Source organism: Mesoplodon bidens (assembly GCF_964165515.1).
Source record: "Mesoplodon bidens genome assembly, chromosome: 2".
NCBI classification, from domain to species: Eukaryota; Metazoa; Chordata; class Mammalia; order Artiodactyla; family Ziphiidae; genus Mesoplodon; species Mesoplodon bidens.
In genome coordinates, this window is record NC_138177.1 from 40,358,776 (window position 1) to 40,384,829 (window position 26,054).

The 26,054-nt window shown below is 46.9% G+C and overlaps 1 protein-coding gene across 2 annotated transcripts in view; it reads right to left on the bottom strand.

Moving 5' to 3' along the window:
- Positions 1 to 26,054, bottom strand: part of NMNAT2 (nicotinamide nucleotide adenylyltransferase 2) — a 208,087-nt gene that overhangs the window by 11,057 nt on the left and 170,976 nt on the right. For both annotated transcript variants that reach the window (XM_081223526.1, XM_081223525.1), the window contains exons 6-9: positions 25,122 to 25,248; positions 23,484 to 23,564; positions 22,284 to 22,328; positions 18,083 to 18,159 (exon numbers count right to left, since the gene is read on the bottom strand). In XM_081223526.1, coding sequence (XP_081079652.1) covers positions 18,083 to 18,159; positions 22,284 to 22,328; positions 23,484 to 23,564; positions 25,122 to 25,248 — 330 coding nt within the window. The remainder of the gene's footprint in view (positions 1 to 18,082; positions 18,160 to 22,283; positions 22,329 to 23,483; positions 23,565 to 25,121; positions 25,249 to 26,054) is intronic.

Consider the following 26,054-nt stretch of genomic DNA (forward strand, 5'->3'; position numbering starts at 1 on the left):
CTCAAACCTAAATAATATGTCCATGAGCCCCTGAACTCTCTGACATCAATCAATCAATCAGTCAGTCCCCTCCACCATCATCCTACAGGCACCAAGATGCTTTTCCTGTAGTCTTTCTCATTTTAGTAAATGGAAACTCTCTTCCTACAACTGCTCAGGCCAAAGCCTTGGTGCTTTCCTTGATTTCTCTCTTTCTCTCACACCCCACATTCAATCTATAAAGCAACACAATTGGTTTGGTCTTCAAAACAAATCCCAGAATCTGCTCATTTCTCACCATTTCCATCACTTCTACCCTGGTCCAAGCCTCCTCTGGTAGGTTAAACAATGGGCCCCAAAAACACCGAGGTCCTAATCCCTGGAACCTGTGAGTGTTATTTATGTGGCAAAAGAGACTTTGCAGATGTGATTAAAGTAAGGATCTTGAGATTATTCTGGATGACCTAGGTGGGCCCTAATGTAATAACAAGTGTCCTTAAAGAAAAAGGCAGAGGGAGATTTAACACAGGAGAGAGAAGATGATGTGAAGATGGAGCAGAGAAGATGCTACACTGTTGGCCTTGAAGATGGAAGAAGGAACCAAGGCATGCAACAAATGCAGCTCTAGAAGCTGGAAAAGGTAGGAAACAGATTCTCCCCAAGAGCCTCTGGAAGGACTATGGCTCTGACTACAACTTAGTATTGGCCCAGTGAAACCTATTTCACACTTCTGGCTTCCAAAAGTGAAAGAGAAAAAATGTGTGTAGTTTTAAGCCACCAAGTTTGCAGCAACAGAAAACTAATTCATATATGATCTTATTTGCAAAGGAGAAATAGAGACACAGACATAGAGAACAAATGTATGGATACAAAGGGGAAAGGGGGGGAGGTGTGTGGGATGAATTGGGAGATTGGGATTGACATATATACCCTATTGATACTATGTATAAAATAGATAACTAATGAGAACCTACTGTATAGCATAAGGACCTCTACTCAATGCTCTGTGGTGACCTAAGTGGGAAGGAAATCCAAAAAAGAGGGATGCATGAGGGAAGGGATGTGGGAACAGATGTATATGTATGACTGATTCACTTTGTTATAAAGCAGAAACTAATTAAAAAAAATTTTTTAAAATAAATAAATAAATAAATAAATAAATAAATAACAAAAAAGAGGGGATATATGTATACGTATAGCTGATTCACTTTGCTGTGCAGCAGAAACTAACACAACATTGTAAAGCAACTATACTCCAATAAAAATTAATAAAAAAGAATTTTTTAAATTAAAAATAACGAAAACTAATTCATCTCCATCAGCTCTCACTTGGCTTGCTCCGGTTTGCTTTTCTCTTGCCTTTTTCAGTCTATTTCCAACATCCAGACTGATAACGTGAATATACCAAATTATGCTGCTCCTTGGCTCGAAACCCTTCACTTAAATACCAAGATGGCGGTGTGGGAAGGAGTCAAGATGGCAGTGTGGGAAGACACAGAGTTAGGTCTCCCCACAACTAGGGTGCCTGCTGGCTGCTGGTGGGGAACTCTGACCCCCAAGAAGACGGGAGGAACCCCAGAGTGAACCAGTAGGATGTAGGGGGACCAAGGGGGAGGAGAAGTGGAGGCCAGACAAGATCTGTGCCCCTGAGGCTAGGGATATCAGGAGAGACAGGTGGGAGGGACTCTCCAGGAAGAGCAGGAGAGGAGCAGAGGGTGATTGCCCTCCCCACTCGGGCACAGGGAGCATGCTGAGCTCCCAGGCTGATCCCCCAACCTCCAAGGCCCCTCCAGGCTGCATGGGTCCTTGGGGGCATAGGAGGGAGGCCAGGGGGATCAGGAGAGGAAGGTGGGAGGGGCCCTTGGGGAGGAGTGGGAGAGAAGCGGAGGGTGACTGTCCCGCCCACTTGGGCATGGGGAGCCTGCTGAGCTCCCAGGCTGGTCCCCTGCCCTCCAAGGACCCCCCCCATCCCCCTCCAACTGCATTGGTCCTGGGGTCACAGGAGGGAGGCCCGGGAGATCAGGAGAGGCAGGTGAGAGGGGCCCTCCCAGACCCCAGACCAGAGGAGCAGGAGAGGAGAGGAGGGCATTTGCCCTACCCACTCGAGCCCAGGAAGCCTGCTGGGCACCCAGGTGAGGTCCCCTGTCTTCTGAGACCAGGGGTGGGGGGCACGCCTGGGCCCCTTCTGTTCCTTGAGCCTAAGCCTCACCCCCCATAGGCCTCAGGGCCTTTTCCAGCCCTGTGGGTCCTGAGCATTGGCGCCACCCACCACCCAAATGTCGCCCTTGATTAGGCCCTGCCCTCCACAGCCAAGGCCTTCCCCACCCCCACCCCACCTTTTCTTTTTTGGCTGCCCATGTGGCTTGCGGGATCTTGACTTGCAAGCCCACGGTCAGATGGGAGCTCCTGCAGTGGGAGCTCTGAGTCCAAACCATTGGACTAACAGAGAACCTCAGACCCCAGGGAATATTCATCAGAGTGAGGTCTCCTGGAGGTCTTCATCTCAGCACCAAGACCCAGCTATACCCAACAGCCTACAAACCCCAGTGTTGGAAACCTCAGGTCAAACAACCAGTAAAACAGGAACACAATCCCACTCATAAAAAAAAAAAAAAAAAAGAGATGGCAAAAAAATATGTCACAGACGAAGGAGCAAGGTAAACACCTACAAGACCAAATAAATGGAGAGGAAATAAGCAATCTACCTGAAAAAGAATTCAGAGTAATGAGAGTAAAGAAGATCCAGAATCTTGGAAATAGAATGGAAGCACGGATTGAGAGAATACAAAAAATGTTTAACAAAGATCTAGAAGAAGTAAAGAACAAACAAACAGAGATAAACAACACAATAACTGCAATGAAAAATACACTAGAAGGAATCAATAACAATAATGGAGGCAGAAGAACGAATAAGTGAGCTGGAAGACAAAATGGTGGAAATAACTGCCAAGGAGCAGAATAAAGAAAAGAGAATGAAAAGAACTGAAGACAATCTCAGAGACCTCTGTGACAACACTAAATGCACCGGCATTCCAATTATAGGGGTCCCAGAAGAAGAAGAGAAAAAGAAAGGGTCTGAGAAAATATTTGAAGAGGTTATAGTGGAAAACTTCCCTAACATGGGAAAGGAAATAGTCACCCAAGTCCAGGAAGCATAGAGAGTCCCACAGAAGATAAACCCTAGGAAAACCACACCAAGACACATATTAATCAAGCTAACAAAAATTAAATGCAAGAAAAAATATTAAAAGCAGCACGGGAGGGCTTCCCTGGTGGTGCAGTGGTTGAGAGTCCGCCTTCCAGGGGGACATGGGTTCGTGTCCTGGTCCAGGAAGAATCCCACATACTGCGGAGCAGCTGGGCCCGTGAGCCATGGCCTCTGAGCCTGCGCGTCCAGAGCCTATGCTCCACAACGGGAGAGGCCACAACAGTGAGAGTCACATGTACCGCAAAAAAAAAAAAAAAAAAAAGCAGCAAGGGAAAAAACAAAAAATAACATACAAAGGAATCCTCATAAGTTTATAAGCTGATTTTTCAGCAAAACCTCTGCAGGCCAGAAGGGAGTGTTAGGATATACTTAAAGTGATGAAAGAGAAAAACCTACAACCAAGATTACCCAGCAAGGATCTCATTCAGATTCAACAGAGAAGTCAAAAGCTTTTCAGACAAACAAAAGCTAAGAGAATTCAGCACCACCAAACCAGCTTTACAACAAAAGCTAAAGAAACTTCTCTAGGCGGGGAAACACAAGAGAAGAAAAAGACTCACAAAAACAAACCCAAAACAATTAAGAAAATGGTAATAGGAACATACATATCGATAACAACCTTGAACGTAAATGGATTAAATGCCCCAACCCAAAGACACAGACTGGCTAAATGGATACAAAAACAAGACCCATATATATGCTGTCTACGAGAGACTCACTTCAGACCTAGGGACACATACAGACTGAAATGAAGGGATGGAAAAAGGTATTCCATGCAAATGGAAATCAAAAGAAAGCTGGAGTAGCAATACTCATATCAGATAAAATAGACTTTAAAATAAAGATTTTTACAAGACATAATGAAGGACACTACATAATGATCAAGGGATCAATCCAAGAAGATAAAACAATTATAAATGTTTATGCACCCAACATAGGAGCACCTCAATACATAAGGCAAAGGCTAACAACCATGAAAGGGGAAATCGACAGTAATACAATAATAGTGGGAGACTTTAACACCCCACTTACATCCAGACAGAAAATAAATAAGGAAACACAAGCTTTAAATGACACAAGAGACCAGATAGATCGAATTGATATTCACAGAACATTCCACCCAAAAGTGGCAGAATACACTTTCTTCTCAAGTGCACATGCAACATTCTCCAGGATAGATCACATCTTGGGTCACAAATCAAGCCTCGGAAAATTTAAGAAAATTGAAATTATATCAAGTATCTTTTCTGACCACAATGCTATGAGATTGGAAATCAATTACAGGAAAAAAACTGTAAAAAACACAAATACATGGAGGCTAAACAGTGCGCTACTAAATAACCAAGAGATCACTGAAGAAATCAAAGAAGAAATAAACAGATCTCACCTCAAGAAACAAGAAAAATCTCAAGTAAACAATCTAACCCTACACTTAAAACAACTAGGGAAAGAACAAAGAAAACCCAAAGTCAGTAGAAGGAAAGAACCCATAAAGATCAGAGCAGAAATAAATGAAATAGAAACGAAGAAAACAATAGCAAAGATCAATAAAACTAAAAGCTGGTTCTTTGAGAAGATAAACAAAACTGATAAACCCTTAGACTCATCAAGAAAAAAAGGGAGAGGACACAAATCAATAACATTAGAAATGAAAAAGGAGAAATCACAACTGACACTGCAGAAATACAAAGGATTATAAAAATACTACTACAAACAACTATATGCCAATAAAATGGACAACCATGAAGAAATGGACAAACTCTTGGAAAGGTACAATTTTCCGAGACTGAACCAGGAAGAATTAGAAAATATAAACAGACCTATCACAAGTAATGAAATTGAAACCGCAATTTAAAATATTCCAACAAACAAATGTCCAGGACCAGATGGCTTCACAGGTGAATTCTATCAAACATTTAGAGAAGAGCTAACACCAATCCTTCTCAAACTGTTCCAAAAAATTGCAGAGGGAGAAACACTCCCAAATTCATTCTACAAAGCCACCATCACCCTGATCACCAAAACCAGAAAAAGCTATCACAAAAAAAGAAAATTATAGACCAATATCACTGATGAACACAGATGCAAAAATCCTGAACAAAATACTAGCAAACAGATTCCAACAGTACATTAAAAGGATCATACACCATGATCAAGCGGGATTTATCCCGGGGATGCAAGGGTTCTTCAATATATGCAAATCAATCAATGTGATACACCACATTAACAAATTAAGGAATAAAAACCATATGATCATCTCAATAGACGCAGAAAAAGCTTTTGACAAAACTCAACACCCATTTATGATAAAAACTGTCCAGAAAATGGGCATAGAGGGAAACTACCTCAACATAATAAAGGCCATATATGACAAACCAACAGCAAGCATCATACTCAATGGTGAAAACCTGAAAGCACTTCCACTAGGATCAGGAACAAGGCAAGGATGTCCACTCTCCCCACTCTTATTCAACATAGTTTTGGAAGTCCTAGCCACGGCAATCAGAGAAGAGCAAGAAATAAAAGGAATACAAATTGGAAAAGAAGTCAAACTGTCACTGTTTGCAGATGACGTGATACTATACATAGAAAATCCTAAAGATGACACCAGAAAACTACTGGAACTAATCAATGAATTTGGTAAAGTTGAAGGATACAAAATTAATGCACAGAAATCTCTGGCATTCCTGTATACCAACAATGAAAAATCAGAAAGAGAAATTAAAGAAACACTCCGATTCACCATTGCAACAAAAAGAATAAAATACCTAAGAATAAACCTGCCAAAGGAGGTGAAAGACTTGTACTCAGAAAACTATAAAACACTGACAGAAGAAATCAAAGATGACAGAAGCAGATGGAGAAATATACCATGTTCTTGGATTGGAAGAATCAATATTGTGAAAATGACTCTACTACCCAAAGCAATCTACAGATTCAATGCAATCCCTCTCAAACTACCAATGGCATTCTTCACAGAATTAGAACAAAAAAATCTTACAATTCATATGGAAACACAAAAGACCCTGAATAGCCAAAGCAATCTTGAGAAAGAAAAACGGAGCTGGAGGAATCAGGCTCCCTGACTTCAATCTATACTACAAAGCTACAGTAATCAAGACAGTATGGTACTGGCACAAAAACAGAAATATAGATCAATGCTACAGGATAGAATGCCCAGAGATAAACCCACGCACATATGAGCACCTAATTTATGACAAAGGAGTCAAGAAGCTACAGTGGAGAAAAGACAGTCTCTTCAATAAGTGGTGCTGGGAAATTGGATAGCTACATGTAAAAGAATGAAATTAGAACACTCCCTAACAGCATACATAAAAATAAACTCCAAATGGATTAAAGACTTAAATGTAAGACCAGACACTATAAAACTTTTAGAGGAAAACATAGGAAAAACACTCTTTGACATAAACCACAGCAAGATAATTTTTGACCCACCTCCTAGAGTAACAGAAATAAAAACAAAAATAAACATATGGGACTTTATTAAACTTAAAAGCTTTTGCACAGCAAAGGAAACCATAAACAAGACAAAAGACAACCCTCAGAATGGGAGAAAATATTTGCAAATGAAACAGCAAAGGATTAATCTCCAAAATATACAAACAGCTCATGGAGCTCAATATCAAATAAACAGACAATGTAGTTTAAAAATGGGTGGAAGGGGCTTCCCTGGTGGCGCAGTGGTTGGGAGTCTGCCTGCCAATGCAGGGGACACGGGTTCGAGCCTTGATCTGGGAGGATCCCATATGCCGCGGAGCGACTGGCCCCATGAGCCACAATTACTGAGCCTGCGCGTCTGGAGCCTGTGCTCCACAACAAGAGAGGTCACGATAGTGAGAGGCCCACGCACCACGATGAGGAGTGGCCCCCCCACTTGCCGCAACTAGAGAAAGCCCTCGTGCAGAAACGAAGACCCAACACAGCCATAAATAAATAAAATAAAGAAAGAAAAATTTAAAAAAAAATAAAAAATAAAAATAAAAATAAAAATGGGTGGAAGACCTAAATAGACATTTCACCAAGGAAGACATACAGATGGCCAAGAGGCACATGAAAAGATGCTCAGCATCACTAATTATTAGAGATGGAAATCAAAACTGCAATGAGGTATCACCTCATGCCGGTCAGAATGGCCATTATCAAGCTAGAAACAATAAATGCTGGAAAGGGTGCAGTGAAAAGAGAACCCTCCAACAGTGTACTGTTGGTGGGAATGTAAATTGATATAACCACTATGGAAAACAGTATGGAGGTTCCTTAAAAAACTACAAATAGAACTACCATATGACCCAGCAATCCCACTACTGGGCATATACCCTGAGAAAACCATAATTCAAAAAGAGACATGTACCAAAATGTTCATAGCAGCCCTATTTACAATAGCCCGGAGATGGAAACAACCTAAGTGTCCATCATCGGATGAATGGGTAAAGAAGATGTGGCACATATATACAATGGAATATTACTCAGCCATAAAAAGAAATGAAATTGAGCTATTTGTAATGAGGTGGATGGACCTAGAGTCTGTCATACAGAGTGAAGTAAGTCAGAAAGAGAAAGACAAATACTGTATGCTGACACATATATATGGAATTTAAGAAAAAAAAATGTCATGAAGAACATAGGGGTAAGACAGGAATAAAGACACAGACCTACTAGAGAATGGACTTGAGGATATGGGGAGGGGGAAGGGTAAGCTGTGACAAAGTGAAAGAGCGGCATGGACATATATACACTACCAAACGTAAGGTAGATAGCTAGTGGGAAGCAGCCGCATAGCACAGGGCGATCAGCTCGGTGCTTTGTGACCACCTGGAGGGGTGGGATAGGGAGGGTGGGAGGGAGATGCAAAAGGGAGGGGATATGGGAACATATGTATATGTATAACTGATTTAATTTGTTATAAAGCAAAAAATAAAAAAATAAAAAAATAAAAAAAAACAAAAAGACACATGCACCACAATGTTCATTGCAGCACTATTTACAATAGCCAGGACATGGAACCAACCTAAATGTCAATCGACAGATGAATGGATAAAGAAGATGTGTCACATATGTACAATGGAATATTACTCAGCCATAAAAAGAAACGAAATTGAGTCATTTGTACTGAGGTGGATGGACCTAGGGTCTGTCATACAGAGTGAAGTAAGTCAGAAAGAGAAAAACAAATACCGTATGCTAACGCATATATATGGAATCTAAAAAAAAAAAAATGGTACTGATGAACCCACTTGTAGGGCAGGAATAAAGAGGTAGACATAGAGAATGGACTTGATGACATGGGGTGGGAGGGCGAAGCTGGGGTGAAGTGAGAATAGCATCGACGTATATACACTACCGGATGTAAAATAGTTGGCTGGTGGGAAGCAGCCGCGTAGCACAGGGAGATCAGCTCGGTGCTTTGCGATGACCTAGAGGGGTGGGATAGGGAGGGTGGGAGGGAGGCTCAAGAGGGAGGGGATATGGGGACATGTGTACGCACATGGCTGATTTGCTTTGTTGTGTAAGAGAAACTAACAGGGTATGTTGAAGCAATTACACTCCAATAAAGATGTATTTAAAAAAAGAAAAAGTATCAATAGAACCCCCCCCAAAAAATACCACCTTCTCAGTGAGACCTTCTCTGGCCATGCTATTTCAACCTGCGTCCCTGTGCACGTAGACCCACACCCATCCCACGTCCTCACAGTCCCCACTTCCTACTGTGCTTCATATTCCTCCATAGCATTTATCTCTAACACCTTGTATATTTTCTTTATTTAACCTTTTTTTGCTCTCCTTCTCTCTTCCCTATAAAGGTAACCTTCAAGAGGGCAGGCAATTTTGTGTGTTTCGTTCACTGCCATGTTCCTGGGTGAAAAGGACTTGGCACATCATCCATGCTCGATATATGCTGTTGAGCAAGTGGATTCCTGCAGAGTCCCCTCTCTGGCAGTTGTCCTTGAGTTAGCTGATAAACTCTCTCACCTCAGGACATGGAAGGAAGCCCGATGTACCTAATGGAAACTCTGGGAGACCCAAGGAAGTGACTCGAGACAGACTTTCAGTTCCCCATGAAAAGCACGGGTGATCTTACTTCTGTAAGTTCCCAAACTTCATCTGATTGGTCAGCAGAATCACCCCGGAGCTTTAAAAACAATAATAACAACAGCAACAGCCCCTCCAGACCTCACCCCAGGGATTTTGATACAACATGTCTACAATGGGGTGGAGCCTCCCTCTTTACAATGCTTCCTACTCCTCGTGATGTGCACCCACCTTTGGAAAATTGTCACTTTTAATAATAGAGGCAGTTGCCTAAGCTGCTAATACTCTGGCTTGGTTTGGGATGAAGTCAAAATGAGATACTTGTGGGATGAGCACCTCTCTGGGGATTCCAGAAAAAATGAGGACATTTCCTGCCCCACCCCAGCCCCACCCCCGGCCCTGGGGAGATGAGGACAGACGTCTGACCCCGGGAAACGGAGGGTTTCTCAAGCTCTCCCTGCCCACGGAGCCCACAGGAATGTGCCCAGGCCCCTGGGATGGAGCTCCTGTGCCAGCACGGGGGGCCCAACACCTCCCGTGTCTTCATGAAGAGTTCTCTGCAGGTCTTGCCGTGGGGGTGGGAAGGTGGGTGAGGGGGTGGTCAGAGCAGCAGAGCCGTCCTGCTTGGCAGTTCCCTCTCCCGATGGTGACTGATGTGACCTCATTCTGCCACACGGCAGTGAGCAGGATCAGGGTACAGTCTTGTCCCCCGGCCGCAGACAGTGGCCTCTCACTAGCTCTGGCCTGTGTCGTGTCTCAGAGGTGGGGGTCTGTGACATTCATCCTGCTTCAACTTCCTGCTCACAGGCACAGCTTTGATCATATCTTTTCATCTTCTGGTCAAAGGCTCCCCAGGGGCGGCAGGGGTGGGGATGGGGAGAGGAAGTGGGAGGGGGCAGACTCTGTTCCCCCCAGTGTGGGGAATCTGAGGAAAGGATATGAGACATGTCGAGGCAGGAAGCAACTTGGCCTTGGGAGTGAGAACACTCGTGGCAGCCAGGCAGCAGATCTCTTGGAAGGAATGTGGAATCATCATCATCCTTCCAGGAGGCGGAATTTCAAGACCGGCCCTGCTGGGTTTCAGGGGTACTTTGGGTGGGAGGATGCCCTGTGGTCTTAGCTAGGCACTTGCCTGGGCACCAGGGCTGAGCAAGACAGATACGGCTTCATCTCTTGGCTCAAACACTATCTAGTGGGAGACATTAAACAAATGACGAATTATTTCAACTGTATTGCTCTGAAGGATAAGGGCAGGTTACTATTAATCTCTTGTAGAGGCTAATGTCTTCTGGGTAACTGGCAAAAGTTAGGGCCATGTCTCACGGTGGAGGCTGAATTTCTCCAGCCAAGCTGTTCCCAGGTACTCTTACATTCTTTCATTCAACAAACTTCTATTGAGTGTATATGGTGAACCAGGCACTGTCCTGGTGTTGCCCAATGAGACAGACAAGTGCAGTGTGCTCACAGAGCTTACCTCCAGTAGGGAGAGATCGTAAACAAGTAAATACATAGATAAGAAAACGTCAGGTGGAGCTAAGTACAAAATTGAATATAAAACAAAATGACTTTTAAGCCGGAACCTAAATGACAAGAACCGGCCAGACATAGGGATACCTGGGAAAAGAGCGTTCCCAGTGAGGCCACAGCTAGTGCAAAGGCCCTGAGGTGGGAAAAACTGTTCAAATAAAGAAACTAGGTGGAACTGGGGCTTAGAGAGGCGGGAGAAGTAGAGAAGGACCAGATCACGATAAAGATGGGGTTTCATTCCAAATGTGAAGAGAAGCCATTAGAGTGCTTTAAACAGAGGGCTTGACTTCCATTAGCGACAGAATCCAATTTACACTGACTTACCCAGGCGAGTCTAACTGGTAAGACCCTCCATGGAATCATTCTGAGATCAGGGTTCAGGATCCTGACCATCTCCCTCAAACAGTCCTCTCTTCTCAAGGTACAGTACCTGAGTTACTCGGGCCAACTCGTACTTCTTCTCCAGATGAGGATATTCAGGGATGAACAGGGGACTACCAGCAGGAAGCGGAAGCACCATTTGTTAGAGGACCTGCTATGCACCAGGCACAGTACTAGCAGCTTTATTTCTTAATACATTTAACCCTTGAAGCAACCATCTTCTGAGATGTGTGCTTCAGTTCTCATTTCATAGATGGGGAAACCAAGACTCAGTGAGATGTAGTAACTAGTCCAAGCTGCACAGCCAGTGAGTGAATTTGAACCCACTCTGGTCCTCTTTAAAGGCCCTTTCCACCACAGTATGCCTCTTCTAGATCCATTTTTAAGACTCCCATTTTAGTGACTTGAAATTTCTTGGTTTGAAAATATAGTCTATCTTATTTTTTCTCCAGGCTTATCCTGAGCTAAGTCTTCAGCTCATTACTCTACATCGCCCCCTAAAGTATATAATTTTGTGTGCTTCTGAGTAGGTTAAACAAGATGCAAGGAGAGAGCATCCAGCAGAAACCACACAACAGTAGGTGAGAAGCTTCTGAAACATGCTCCAGCCATTTCGGGAAAGAATCCTCCACCCTTCTTCTGGCCCCTGATCCTCTCTGGAGGGAACGCATTTCCAGGATGGCTCTGTTAGTCCAAATCAATGAATGATCCTTTAGAGGGGTTTCGCAGAGGAAATCATTCCCACTCCCATTTCCAGTCTGCCTGGGACTGTGGGAAGGCAAGGAATTCCAGACTCAAGTCAAAAGCGTGAAAACCAAACCAACAGTGCCTTTCACACGAGAACCCTATCTCTCATGGTAGGGCCGAAGCCGCCTTCCCCAGAGCTGGAAACACGGCATCAGGCTTATCAGTGTGGAGACCTAATCCCCAGGGTGGAAGTGTCCATTGGGCTTCCTGGCTGGGGCTGGACTGTCTGATAAAAACCATCTGAGCCTGAAAAACCAAATGTTTGTCTTTGCTCCATTTACCCTGGAGCCCTGGGATTTCTTCTGGAGTGGCTAGTGCCCCAGGCTCTTCCTCTGTTTATTTTCTTTGGTTGTTTTCCCATAGCTGGTGGATGCAGGAAGCAGTTAGCCCATGCCTGGTTGGCTGGAAAAACGTAGAACACAGCCAATTAGAGCCAGCCTGTGGAATGTTGGGCTTTGAGAAGTGCAAAAAGAAAGAAAAAGAAAAAAAGAAAAAACAGTTTCCTCATTGGCCCATCTCTGGTGCTTAATGTTCCACCTTTGGGTTTTCATTCCTTTGAGTTAAATATTGACCCTTGCTCATTTAAAATGCAAATACCATTTTCAAGCGGGGAATACATTTAATCATTAAACTGAATGATTTTGCCTGCTTGCTGAAAAGTCAAAAGTCTCCCAGATAAGGACCAAGATAAACCTTCTATTTCAACCAGCCAGAACCAACTCCCCAACAGGTCTTATGCCCACCACTGGACCTTTTACAGCCTTCTCTCAACCTCAAAAGCCCTTCTTTTTGCAGGCACTTAACCCAATCCTGCCCATTATTCAAAGCCCAGCTCAAGTGCTAACCCCTTCCTTGTGGCCTACTATGAATTACACATCATTCTTCCCACTTGTCTGTCTTATCTGGATTAGGGATCTGAATGTATGCAAAGTCCTGCTCTGCTGCTAATAGCTAAGTGGTCTTGGACAAGTCACAATCCACGTGAGCCCTGGTTTCCATACCTATAAATGGGAACCGAGATTCCACTTTCAGGAGTGTTCCGGTGGTTAACTGAGATAATCCATGAGAAACAAGCAAGGTGTATATTGTGTCTCCCCATTAGAAAGCACAGTGCACAATGGTGGGGAACTTTGTCTATTCTGTTTTCTCCATTCCTGCAGCCCTAGAACAATCTCTGGCCCATGGCAGGTACTCAATAAATATTTTAAAACCAATGAATAAATAACAGCCAACATTTATTGACTACTTACTAGGTTCAAGAACTCTTCTAAACTTTTTATATGTTTTATTTCATGTAATATAAAGAACTAATAGAATAAAAACTGCAAGATATTTTTAGATTGCAAGTGCTGCAAGGACAAACAGTGTGCTTATATTCATACTGGGCACTCAGTATCAGCTGGAAGATTGATTGAACGAAAGAATGCTTGAATCAGAATTAATTGCCAGACTGCCTTCCATTATAATATGATGGACAAAGCAGCTGGCAGCGTCAGATCCCTAGACGATGGGTTTTGTCTGGGGGAGGGGAGTGAGGATAAGAGTTTCCTGTTTCACAAATCTATCCATGGCTGACCCTTTAGGCTTTGGCCTTGACTTCTCACAGACCCCAGTCCATGCCTGGATATGTGCTTTGGTGCTGGTGTCAGGATGCGGCATAGCAAACATCAGGTCTCCTGGGGGAAACTAGTTCTAAAAAAAGTCTGGGAATGGGATGGGATAGAGAGACTGGGTCCCAAACTCCAAAGGCTGGTCCAGGAAACTGGATCTTGCTCTCTCTCTGGAATCAAGAATGAAAATGCCAACTGCCAGGCCACACAAGCAACTCTTTTGTATTCCATAGAGAGAAACATGATGAAAATGTATGGAATTTTCTCCCCACAGAATGTAAGGGGAAGGGGTGTGTCATTGGTCAGAGAAGGTCAGAATTCACTATGGGCTGCCGGATTTTTGTGTCTGTTGGGAAATGCCCAAGGGATGTGTTTGGGTGGGGATGGGTTGTTCCTTTAGTTGTGTAATTAGATTTCTGGATGGAGAGCATAGGTTCAGGAATCCAAAGCAAAAGAAAGAGCAAGACTGACTCCACCGGGAGAGTTTTGATTGTGCCAAAAGAGGGCTTGGCAGCCCTACTGTAGAACAGACTGTCCCAGCTGCTTTCCAGCCTGGGCGGGGCATTGCTGCTCCACGGTCCCCACTGAGCTTTCTTTACGAAAGGACGGTGGGGCTTCTATGTCTCCCAGACCTGTCTGAACTAGTGGCTTCTCTCTTGGTTTGTTCCTGAGGATTCTGGAGAGACTGGAATGCAGAGCAAGGGTCTAGGACTTTTCCAAGAAACTTGGTTCTCTTCCCCACCCTCCTGTCACATCATTGGCAGATTCAAGGCTTCAGGTTCATGGTCACTGAGCACAGGTCTGTGGCCAGCAAGTATCACTTGGGACACCAGGTGATAAAAAGAAATGTGTTCCGATAAAGGGTTGAATAAATGAATGAAACCTGGGACAGAAGTGGGTCTCACATACTTGACCCCTGCTCATCTCAGTCATCTCATGGTTAGGAACAGAGATCCCTGAAACGGGCCGCTTCCAGGCAAACTCCAGAGGCTAGAACTTTCTATTAGAATAAGCAGGGCTCACCCTGTACCAGTCTTGAAAGAAAGACCTTCCTTTTCTAGACCCTGAGCTCCAACTTTCCCCAAATACGGACAGTGGGATAATTCACTGAGTTACTAACTAGTTTCATGTTCCCTATATATGCCTTTGCCCAATCCCCGCCCTATTTCTAGCAGAGAACCAGACCCTTTATGAGAGGACTTTTCAGGGCAGAAAATAGTACGTTTTGAAGTCAATGGCTTTAAACCACTGAAGAGATTTCCCTAGATGTCCAGAGGAGGGGAGAGAAAATAGGGGAGATAGCTTCAGAATAGAAAGAAGAGGTTCAGCTGCCCCCCTTCCACACTAGAAAGAAGCTAGAGAGCTGTGAAGCCCACCCCCTCCTCCCTCCCAGACAGCACCCTAAGGGCAAAGCCTCAGAAGAAAATAGGGCCAGGATCATAGGTGGGTTGGGCCCAGCACGGGGCCTTCCAGACTCAGCCAGGAGTCCCATGCCCCAGGTGGGCCTGGAGCAGGTTGCCATCCACCTCACTGGACCGCGAAGGCCCCAATAGGGAAGATGTCTGCGGCGACCCTGATGAACTGATGTTCACGTTCAGAGCCCACGAGAGCCTCTCAGGTTCTGCTAGTCAGTAATGAATGAGACTAACTTTCCATCATCCCTGCAGGATGGTGATTTGGGGTTGAATTTTCATGTGATTTAAATAAATTGTGATATTTCTGGCACACTTCTGTTGTGGCCTGAAATTCACACTTGTTACATAAGGAAACAGCTCCTTGATTTTGTTTTTGTTGGTTTTTTTTTGCCTCTACCTCGGCTGTCATGATTCTAAGGACCCCACAGATTCACTGTCGGTTGAATCAGGGAACTGAGCAATTGGCTGGGCGGGGTGGGGAGGTAGAGCTCTAGGCTCTAGAAAACCATCTGGAGTGAGCCCTGGGGGTCTGCTTCACCCAGTCCCCCTTCTGCCTGTGCTGTGGACTGAAATTCTCAGCACCCTGAACAGGACAGATGTGGTGGGGTCCCTGCTGGTTCGGAATTGCTGTGCCTCTGGGAGCAGCCAGGCTGGGTGCTCCCATCTCCAGGATGACCCGTCAGGTGGGAACATGGTTGAATAGATGAGGGTCTCACTCCATCTCCACTACCACAGCCCCAGTAAATCCACAGCTATCGGTTTTTCAATTCTTTTCTTGTAACCAACACGTCATTTCAGCATCAGGAACCAACTGGAAGAGGAGTGACCTGGGGCTCTTTTTCCTGGTTCTCTGAATGTGGGATCTGACAACGTCAGGAGCAGCCATGTCGGAGAGAAATTAGAGGCCCTGCAGTCAGCCTTCTCTCTGGGAGGAACACAGAGGGACTGGCCGTGCTTCAAGGGCCCTCAATTGAGTCATTTTCAGGCTCCAGAAAGCCGGGTCTGCCCTTGAGAGTCACACTTAGCAAACAGGCCCTAGAGACGTCCTGTTCATGCAGCGGCCGTTCAGGCTGCTGCCCCTGTCCATTTCATCCCTCTAAAGGGCTCCCCAGCTGCCAGGGCCTCCCCATGGGATGGGGCCTCAGGCAGTTGCCCGGATTTGCCTGGATTCTTGAAAGAGCTTTGCTGAAATCTTGTACAGAACTTCTCCCGCATTACTTTTTCCTTTCAAAGCAACTTGTGAAGTAAAGAGGAAAGTAAAAGTTAATTAAGCCACTTAATCCAGAAGCGAAAAGAGGTTTCAAATTTCACCTGCAGGAAATTGTGCAGGGGTAGAGAGGAAAGGACTACACAGTATAATCTGCTTCCTTGAAACTATGCCTCCCCTCTTGGTTATCCCACAGCAGGTTAGCACCTATGCCCTTCACCTTGAATATTTATGTGTTTATCTATGTGTCTATTTAGGTAAATTCACTTATTAACAGTTGTTGTATGTCACTGTGTGTCAGGTGCTAGGCTGGGCACTTTACATGGATAATCTCACTTAATTCTCCCCAAACCCTATGAGATGGGTACTATTATGATGCCCATTTTAGAGGTGGGAAAAACTGATGCTCGGAATATATTTTGTCATGAGCTGTGTTGGAGCAGAACTAGAATCTTGAGTTTAACCCTGAAGGTTCTCTATTTCTCTCTCTCTTCAGAGACATATATGTACATGAAAAATTTTCATAGGCAGACATCTTACCAGGTGATAATACTTGGTACCAGGTGGTACCTGATACTTGGGGGCTGGGACTGTATTGGTTATTTCTTTAAAAATCTCAGAATGTTGGGCCTCCCTGGTGGCGCAGTGGTTGAGAGTCCGCCTGCCGATGCAGGGGATACGGGTTCGTGCCCCGGTCTGGGAGGATCCCATATGCCGCGGAGCGGCTGGGCCCGTGAGCCGTGGCCGCTGGGCCTGCGCGTCCGGAGCCTGTGCTCCGCAACGGGAGAGGCCACAACAGTGAGAGGCCCGCATACCACAAAAAGAAAAAAAAAAAAAAAAAAAAAAAAAAAAAAAATCTCAGAATGCTATAGATAACATTCTATAGATTTTTGAAAAACAACCAAGGCCCAAGGAGTTGAGTGATTTGCATGGGGTCACACAGTAAGTAATGAAAAAGTACTAGGTCTAGAATATCTGCCCTGAGAATCCAACTTTCAAAGGGATATGGGTTTGGGAGCTAGCATTAGCTCTGGCTATCAGATGAATGAATTAATGAAAGAACAAAAATGAATGTACATCTGAAGGGTGAGTAACTCATGAATTAGCTAGTTTAACACCATCTCTGTCAGATCTGGTACAAAAGATGTCCAATGAGCTTCTAAATGGTATAAGTTTAACTTCCTAGTTCCCTCTATCCCAAGTCAATTGCCAGAAGGATCCTACTGACCTTTTGCTATTAACTTCTCCCCTCTTGACCCCTTTTCTCTTGTTAAGGGAATTCTAGGGTGGTATTTACCACCTCTTCAAAAGAATCAAAGGAAAACAAAACACACAATAATTTCAAAAGGGCAAAGTCTTTTAAAAAAATTCCTCCCTCCCCCATCTTTCCCCACCAGCACACACCCTCCAAGCACTACGTGGAGAAGGTATTCTATGACTCAGGTTGTTTTTTTTTCCCAGGGGCTTTCCAGGAGCAAGCCTGAGGAGGAGTGAGTATAAAAATACAGGACGAGATAAAGCTGGGGGGAGGTGAGAATTTTCTTTTTTTAATTTAATTTAATATATATATATATATTTTTTTTTGCGGTACACGGGCCTCTCACTGTTGCGGCCTCTCCCATTGCGGAGCACAGGCTCCGGACGCACAGGCTCAGCGGCCATGGCTCACGGGCCCAGCCGCTCCGCGGCATGTGGGATCTTCCCGGACCGGGGCACGAACCCGCGTCCCCTGCATCGGCAGGCGGACTCAACCACTGCGCCACCAGGGAAGCCCTAATTTAATTTTTTAAACTAATTTTTACTGGAGAAGAGCTTTGAGAATTTTCTTCCATCATGACGTGAATGGGTTGCCCATTGCCCTCCTGTGTGAGGAGGGAAGTCTACAGGTCAAAGTCGAGTGCCCCCTCCCCATCCATCCCCACGCCAGCTGTGCACAGGCCTTAACCTTGCTACTCACATCTGCCTCATTCCAGAGCCCTGGGATGCAGAAGGACTCCAGAAGGTCACTGCCACACAGCAGCAAGATCCGCAGCTCTGAGGAGGGGGAACAAAGTTTGAAAAGGGAGTGAGTGGAGGCCTGGGAAACATTCAAGTCTCAGCCTTCTTCCCCCGCTGAACACAGAAGTGTCCCATCCTTGGGGCTCCAGAGCCCAGTTCTTCCAGGCACCTCTGCTCACACCTCCCCCAGGCTCATTTACAGACCACCCTCATTCCCTGCAGGAGGAATGCAGCAGAGCGGGCGACTAACTGTCCTGGTTTGCTGGTACTGAGGGGTTTCCAGGATGGGTTTCCATGCTAAGCCAGGATGGCTGGTCACCCAAACAGAGACTGAGTCAGCTACACGCCTATTGTGAGGTTTAAGGGTCTCTCCTTTGCTCCGTATCACACCGAAGTGCCCGTGGAGTTTAGTTCCTCCGCTGCTGTGCGTTACCTGGGGTTTGTCTCGTCACAAGCACCCGATGGGATGGGGGGCAGGGAACACCGAGTACACCCTCAATTCATCAGCTAGCTCAGCTCATCAGATGTCCTCTCTTTACATGGCCAGTGTCCTCAGCAAAGGGCTTGAGAAGTGAGGCTGCCCCCCACTTTCCTGACTCCCACCCGTACTTCTTGCTTGTCACTTGTTTTTCTTCCCTCATTAAGCTCACTCTGAATTACCCCAGTGAGGCCACTGTCATTTAAAACAGGCAGCAAACTGACCGGGGCCTGAACACTGAGCAACAGGGGGAAAAAGAATCCTGGGATTCTCAGAACCACGTGGGGAGAGACTTCCACCTGGGCTGGGATTCAGGTGGTGCATCTGGTTCCCCGGCATCCCAGGCTCTTCCATCAAGAGGCTGTGGCTGTGGGTATCTTGCCTGAAACAGTGAGACAGCCCCGCTCTGAGCCTTCCAGAGAACGCTGCCACCCTGGACCCTGAGGCCGAGAGATGGGCGGCAGCTCTGCCCGCCTCAGACCCTGTAGCTAGCTCAGGGACCTGACGAGGACTTTCAGGTGGTGAGCTCGCCCTGGCTGCAGGCTGAGTGGAAGGCTGCTGGGCTGGCGACAGACAGTGAGAGCACCTCACGGTCCCAGGTCAGTGCAGCTCATACTCAGGGAGCCCCATGGAGCCCTGGGGTCTTAACTCTTAAATATTCCTGCAGCCTTCCCTCTCCCCTCTCCTCCACGTCACACTGTAGTCTCATGGTCTGTTTATGTCCAGGGACCTTAATTGATCTTTATATCTCCAGGGCCTGGCAGAGAGACCTGTGCAGAGTAGGTGCTCAGGATGTGTTGAATGAGTGAACAACAGACAGGCTGACCGCAGAGGCCATGTGGGCAGGCTGTCTAAGAGCCTTCTGGGCGCTCTGGGATGGCAGTCCGGGATGGCGATTGTGGCCTTGTCTCTTGCAGCATGGAGGCTCTGGTCAATGGTGCCTCCCTCTGTGTTAGGCCACCAGCCTTCGGATGGCTGAGAGGAGCCAGACTGGGCTCGTTCTGGGATCCTGTTGTTCCCTGTCTCCAGCTTGGAGCCACCCAGAATTCCAGGTCAGTTCTCTGTTGAAAGGCTGAAGCTCTGTAACTGTGGGCCTAAGAGTTCAGTTAGCTGGCGGTCTCCAGACGACATGCTGGTCCTCAGCTTCTTCTACATCAGTGATCCTCAACTGGGGGCGATTTTGTCTGCAGAATTTGGCAATGTCTGGAGACTTTTTTGGTTGTCAAGACTGCAGAGAGGGGTGTGCCGCTGGCACCTAGTGCTTAGAGGGCAGGAATGCCACTCAACAGTCTACACATCACACAGCAGCCCCCATGACACAGGATTATCTGGTCCCCAGTGTCAACAGTGCCGTGGTTGAGAAACCCTGCTCTACAGCCATGGAAATGAATGTCTTTTCTATTCCCAAGCCAGAGACTCACTTTCTCACTTCAAAATAATGTAGGATTATTTTTAAAGCCAAAGCAGATCAAGTTAAAGCGCGGGGTTTGCACCTTTGCTTGCAGCGCTGGAACAGATGGATTTGTCACAGGCCAGAGGCCCTGGCAGGGCTTGGGATCCCACGTGTGGCCGCTGGAGGGCAGCAGTGATTTCTCAGGTTTATCATCTGAGACTAAGGTACGTGTTTTCAGCCCATAAGCCTTGGGTCTGGGGCAGGCCCCCGGAAGCAGTCAGCTGGTTAAGAAAGTGGAAATGGAGCCATAGGTGCTAACTGAGCTAGGAGAAATGGCTTTTTCCTTCTCGTGAAGCGTGCAAGGGGATTTCAAAAAGGGGACGTGTGAGCCAGAGGGCCTCACAGCACAGTGGTCTAGAGGCCAGGCAAGCTCCCTTCCTGGGACCTCCTCTGGGCCCAGCTTTCTTCCCCAGTTCAGGATCCAGGGAGCCAGAATCAGCACTCTCCTGCCACACTCTCCTCCCGGGAATCCGGGTTATGCAAAGCCCCAGGCCCTGCAGCCCCTTCCACTCCCCACTGCACACGGAGGCAGCTGCCACCGGTACCACACGAGGCCACAAATCCATCCAGACAGCTGTGGCTACTCAGCTTTCCTTTCTCTGAAAGAGGAGTAAGATGGGGCTAAGACTAGCCCTGCGCCTCACAAGGCTGCAGTGAGATGGTAAAGGTGGAGCGCTAGGAGCTAGGAGCGCGGCCGTGTAAACAAACACTCATCGCATTGCCTCTCGGTAGGAGGGGGAACTCCCCAGGGCAGGACAGCCTGATACACAGGCCCTGGGTGCTGGGAAGGTAAAGAGGTCCCAGCTGAAGCTGGGCCACAATGCATTCCTCCTGGAACAAGGTGTCGGAGGAAAATACACATTGGAATAGAGCTGAAAGTCTGAAGACTGCTCTGAGCTCGGCTGGTCTGGTGGAGAAGACTTCCTCCCTGGGAAGGTAGCTCCTGGCCAGGTGTGGAACGGCAGGGAAGGGGGAGTGCAGGGCTTTTGGATGTTTGGGGCTGTGGAACCTGGGGTTGCATGCTTCTTCCTGCTGGTTTTGGGAAGCATCCAGAAAGGCAGGCGCCCTTTCCTGTGGTCCTCACATAGCCATGTGCTGGTAAATAAAGCCTACGAAAACTTGATGAAAGAATTGGGAAGTGAGGAGTTTTGAGTACTTAATACTTTTGAATACAATGTATTTAACTGTTACTTAATATAATTTAATTTTTAGTATAAACTGCATTTAACAGCTGGTTGGTAAGACCCCTGAAAATTTTACAAATGGCTCTAGCGAATAAATATGAGCCAGCTCAGGTGCACCACTGCCTGGCATCAGGGGACAGGCCCCAGAGAAGTTCCGTGAAGTGGCATCACATCTGCTGGGCCTCCTGGGAGAACCCAGTGCCCAGGTGCAGCCCCAAACCTCCAGCTCTGGGAGGGGGTGCCTGGAGCATCTCTGTAGCTCGAGTTGAAGATTAAGCATGTCAGCTGGACACCAGGCTGCCCCTCATCCTAGAATTTCAAGCATTCCAACTGTCACTGACCCTCCTTGTCACCTGGTAGCTGCATCAGCTCCATCTCCACTCTTGCTGTCTGCCCTTTACCCGGCTTCAGATACTTGTGTCTCTAACTTATTCTGGAACCTTGGAAAGATCTGTTTCCTGGTTTGTTTCCTAGGGTTGCCCAGGACTCAGCTCACTTCTATGGGGGGGTTAGCTCCTTCCCATCCTGAGAGCTCCACGTAACCACCCTCCACCTGCTCTGGCCCGGGGCCTTCACTGCCCTCACACACAGTCGGCGCCTTAGTCTCTACTCAAGGCTGCGGGGGAGGTCACAGGTGTGGCTTTCTTCCCCGTCTCTCCTCATCCTCCAAATGCCGGAATCCTCTGCTGAGGAAGGTAGGGGAGCTCTTCTGCCGCAGGCACAGTGCTGTGGGCAAGAGAAGAGTCTCTCTGGCTGGCAATGAACTCAGCTTCCATGATTTTTGAATGAGGGAGAAGAGGCTCTGAAGGGAAAATTGCCAACTGATCCCATCCTACCTCCAGGGAAGCTGCCTGAATCTAGCATGGAGAGGTTAAAGGAGAGATAACTAAGCATATGATCTTAGCTTGGGAACAATCAATTATCCCTCTAAGAGCAGACCCTGCTGCAAACACCACCCAGGGTTTGCAAGGCTCTCCCCTCCCCCGCTTTGCCCGTGGTGGAGGCAGGTGGCTCCAAATGTTCCCACTTGCCCAGCCCCACTCACCAATCTCCTCGTACCGCATCACTGTGCCCAGATTGGCATTCTCATCTAGGGAGGAAAGAGGAAATGCAGAAGCATCAGGGAACCAACTTCTGGATACCTGATGCGCGTTCTGTACAAGAGCCTCCGCAGAGGGAGAACCCGGGATGGGGTGACTGGGTGGGAGTAGGGACATCTGAGCAACATAAATGGAGAGCACCGTCCAACTTAAAATGGAGAGGGAGCATCTCCTCAGGCTCCAGAGGCAGGATTCACTGTTCTGGGATTTTCAGAATTGGACAGCCTGGCTGGGTTGCCAATGACGGACACACACGTGCTCATGCTGAGCGCCTTTTGTTTCCTTCTGTATTTAGGGGAGGCTGACCACAAAAGCAACTTCCTTGAACCCAGGGTGACAGCTTGTAGTGTCACACGGAGGCGGCCCTCTCCCGTTCAGCGTTCTGGTTCAAAGAACAAGCAAAACTGAGTACGCTGAGATTTTTCACGTGGCAGAATGGAGAGCCCGGGAAAGATGTGAAAGACAGAGGCTTTACCACGTGCTCTGAGTGTGCGCGCCCACATGGGGCACACGGTGTGCAGAACACCGTGGAGATGCCATCCTGGCCCCCTGCCTCCTCAACCATCCCTCTTAGTTCCTATTCAAGGTTGGAAATTGGAAATGGGAGAAACGGCAGCAGTCAGCCCCAAAGCGTCAAAGGAATGGGGGCTAGAGCTTCAGCTCTTCTGCAGAGCCGAATTTGGGGTTTGTAGGAGAAAGAGCCCCAGAGACAGCTATTCTCATCTATGCTGAGTCCTTAGGGGAGCAGCCAAAAAATGGAGAAAATTAAGGAAAGGGCTTGTGTGTTCTTAGCCTCTCAGCAGGAGTACTGACACTGCCAGAGCTGGGAGGACCTGAGGGAGGATGCTGGGCCTCTGAGAACTCTCAGGCGGGTGGACACATTCTATAGAGAGAAGGACCAGAAGAGCCCAAGGAGGGGAGAGGAGTGGGGAAGGTGTCCAGGATCCCTGAGCCAGGATGATCGCGCCTCTGGGCTCCCATCACACCTTGGCCCTGCAGGCCTGGTGACATCCTCTCTTCTCTCCCAAGTTTTGCTCTATAGATGCTCATCCTACAGCAGGTGCTGGGGCTTGTCTGGTGAATGAACAAAGGGAGGAGGGAAAGAAAAGAGGCAGGATTGGTAAAGAAGGTCCTTGCTCCCTTACCCACAAAGGTAAAGCGCTCCACCGGTGGGCGGACACAGCAGATCCGGCTTAGGCTTTCTCCCACCTTTCCCAGGATCTTGGCTATGGGAGAGAGAGCAAGACAGACAGGGACAGACGGAGAGAACCACTCACAACTCACACTCGCGTCAGTCCCACATTTGGGCCACTGTAAACATTGGGGCTGCCCTGGAGGGGCAGGGGTTGGGTCATGGAGGCAGTAGGAGGGTGGAAAGAAAGAACAGAAACATGACAACCCAAATTCCCTCTTCTCATCCCCAGTCCAAGGCACAAGCATCCTGAGCCCTAGATGGGAATCTATTTTCTGGTCGTGTTTATTACACGGTTGAAAAATTGGAAAACATGGAAGAGGAATATATATAAAAAGGAAAATAGAAAGCACCCATAATTCCACCGCTAGAGATAACCACCACTGAAGTATGCATATATTTTTTATTTTCTCCCATTTTTATTATGCGTATTAATGCAGATATGTCTACGTAACATAAATTGGATCATAGTCTACAGTTAAAGGGACTGTGCCCTGTTTGCATTTTTCGGTTTTTAATATCATGTGCATTTCTTCAGCCATCCCCAACACTAAAGAGTAACACCCCAATCCACGGAGACTTGGCCTGTGGCAAAGAACTCATTTGGAGTAATTTCTGCTGGGCAAAGGCCTTCCTTCCCTTTCAGATGGTGTTTAGAATAATCAGACATCCTACTTTGGCTGAGAGGGATCTGGTTTTCAGTGATCTTTCTGAGCTCTAATCCAGAGAAGTTTTCTGAGCCCCCAGATGTAGCTATACGCAAACTATGAAATTCTGGCTCATCCTTGTGAATTACCCTATTTATGATAGACTGATAACCAAATAGATTATGGTCTCTAGGCTTGAAAAGTAATACCAGGATCTGTCTCTTGCAATTGGCCTGGAAGAAAATATTAGAAAGAACATGGACCTTGGAATCAGACAGTCCTGAATATGAATTCTGGCTCTTCCACTTTTGAGCTGTGTGACCTTAGGTAAATCACTCACCTTCTCTGAAGCTCAGTTTTCTCTTTGTAAATGGGAATATAATATCTATATCACAGAATTACCGCATTAAATGAGAACCCGTGTAAAGCACTGAGCACCGTGCAAGCATATAGTACTAGGTGCTGGGTAAATGTTGGGGGACCCCTGCTCTTTGTCAGTGAAGGGATGGCTAAGAGTGTGGGACTCTGGCTGCAGACTGTCTGGGTTTGACTCCTGGCCCTGCTACTTCCTTACTGTGTGATCTTGGCAAGATCCTCAACCCCCTTAGAAAAGGCAGAGAAAAATGCTGCCTTTTGTCTTTAATTCCCACTTAAGGCAATCATATTTATATTAAAATGCACACCATCACCCCTGTCTCTCTCTGTCTCTGTTCCTGTCTCTATCATTGTGACTATTTCTCTCTGATGCCCTACATTAAGAGTTCTCAAAGTATGGTCCCTGGACCAGAGCATCAGCATGGACTTTTTAAAACTGCAAATTCTCTTCCTTCTTCCAGACCCACTGAATCAAATTCTGGGGCAGCGCTTAGCGATGTGGATTTTAACAAGCCCTCCAGGCGATTCTGAAGTTTGAGAGCCACCGCTCTACACCAATGTTCCCCTACCTGCAGTGGGCTTGGTGGGCACATTGCTGTTCTGGTAAATGGGCTGGGAGGTCTCATTCTGGGGCTGTCCAATCACAGGCGTCATGGAGGGTGTGTTGACATTGGAGAGGATGCAGCCAGTCACCCGCTGGGGGAAGGAGGAAGGGCAGAGTCAGTGTCGTTAGCCCAAGAGACTTATGAAAGCGTTTCCCAGTTACCTCCAAATGCTCATCTGCTTGTCCATCATGGTGAGGTGTCCTGGAACTGAGAAAGAGGGCTGGAGGTGGGTTCTAGACCCAGCCACACCCTGTGACCACACTAGGCTAGCAGGAGGTGAGAAACGCGTGGGATGTGTTGTTTCACAAACCTGGGTTCAAGTTTGAGCTCTGCCCCCTTCTGGCTGTGTGACCTTGGATAGTTACCTGCTCTTGAACCTCAGCTCAAGAGCCTAACACAGAGAGGCAAAAGAGCCACGCATCTGGGCTGCGGCAGGATTACACGAGCGAGCATACACAGAGCGCCTTTAGAGCATCTGGCACCTGGCAGGAAGTCTGTACATGTTGTGACCTTCTGTGGAACATGCATGCCTGCTCTCCCTGCCTGCTTCATGGGGCTCAAATGAGGTCATGTCTGCAAAAGGGCTGTGCAAGCTTGGGAAAGGTCATGCAAACAGCAGGCGCTATCACCACCTGCTGCCTCTCCAGGCCAGAGACGCCAATGACAGGGCCAAGCTGGGGAGCAGTGCCAGGCGGAGCAGGGTGTGTTTGTGCTGCAGGAAGAGGGCGGCGTTCTGGGAACTCTTGCGCCTGCTCAGAGTGTGAATACACATTCCAGAGCCAAACGGAAATTCTATGTGTATTATCCATTGTCCTGTGTTATCTGGCCTGCTGCTTCTCTCTAGTGCTACAGAAAGCACAGAGCTGATAACGCAGCATTCTTCACAGCTGACCCAGA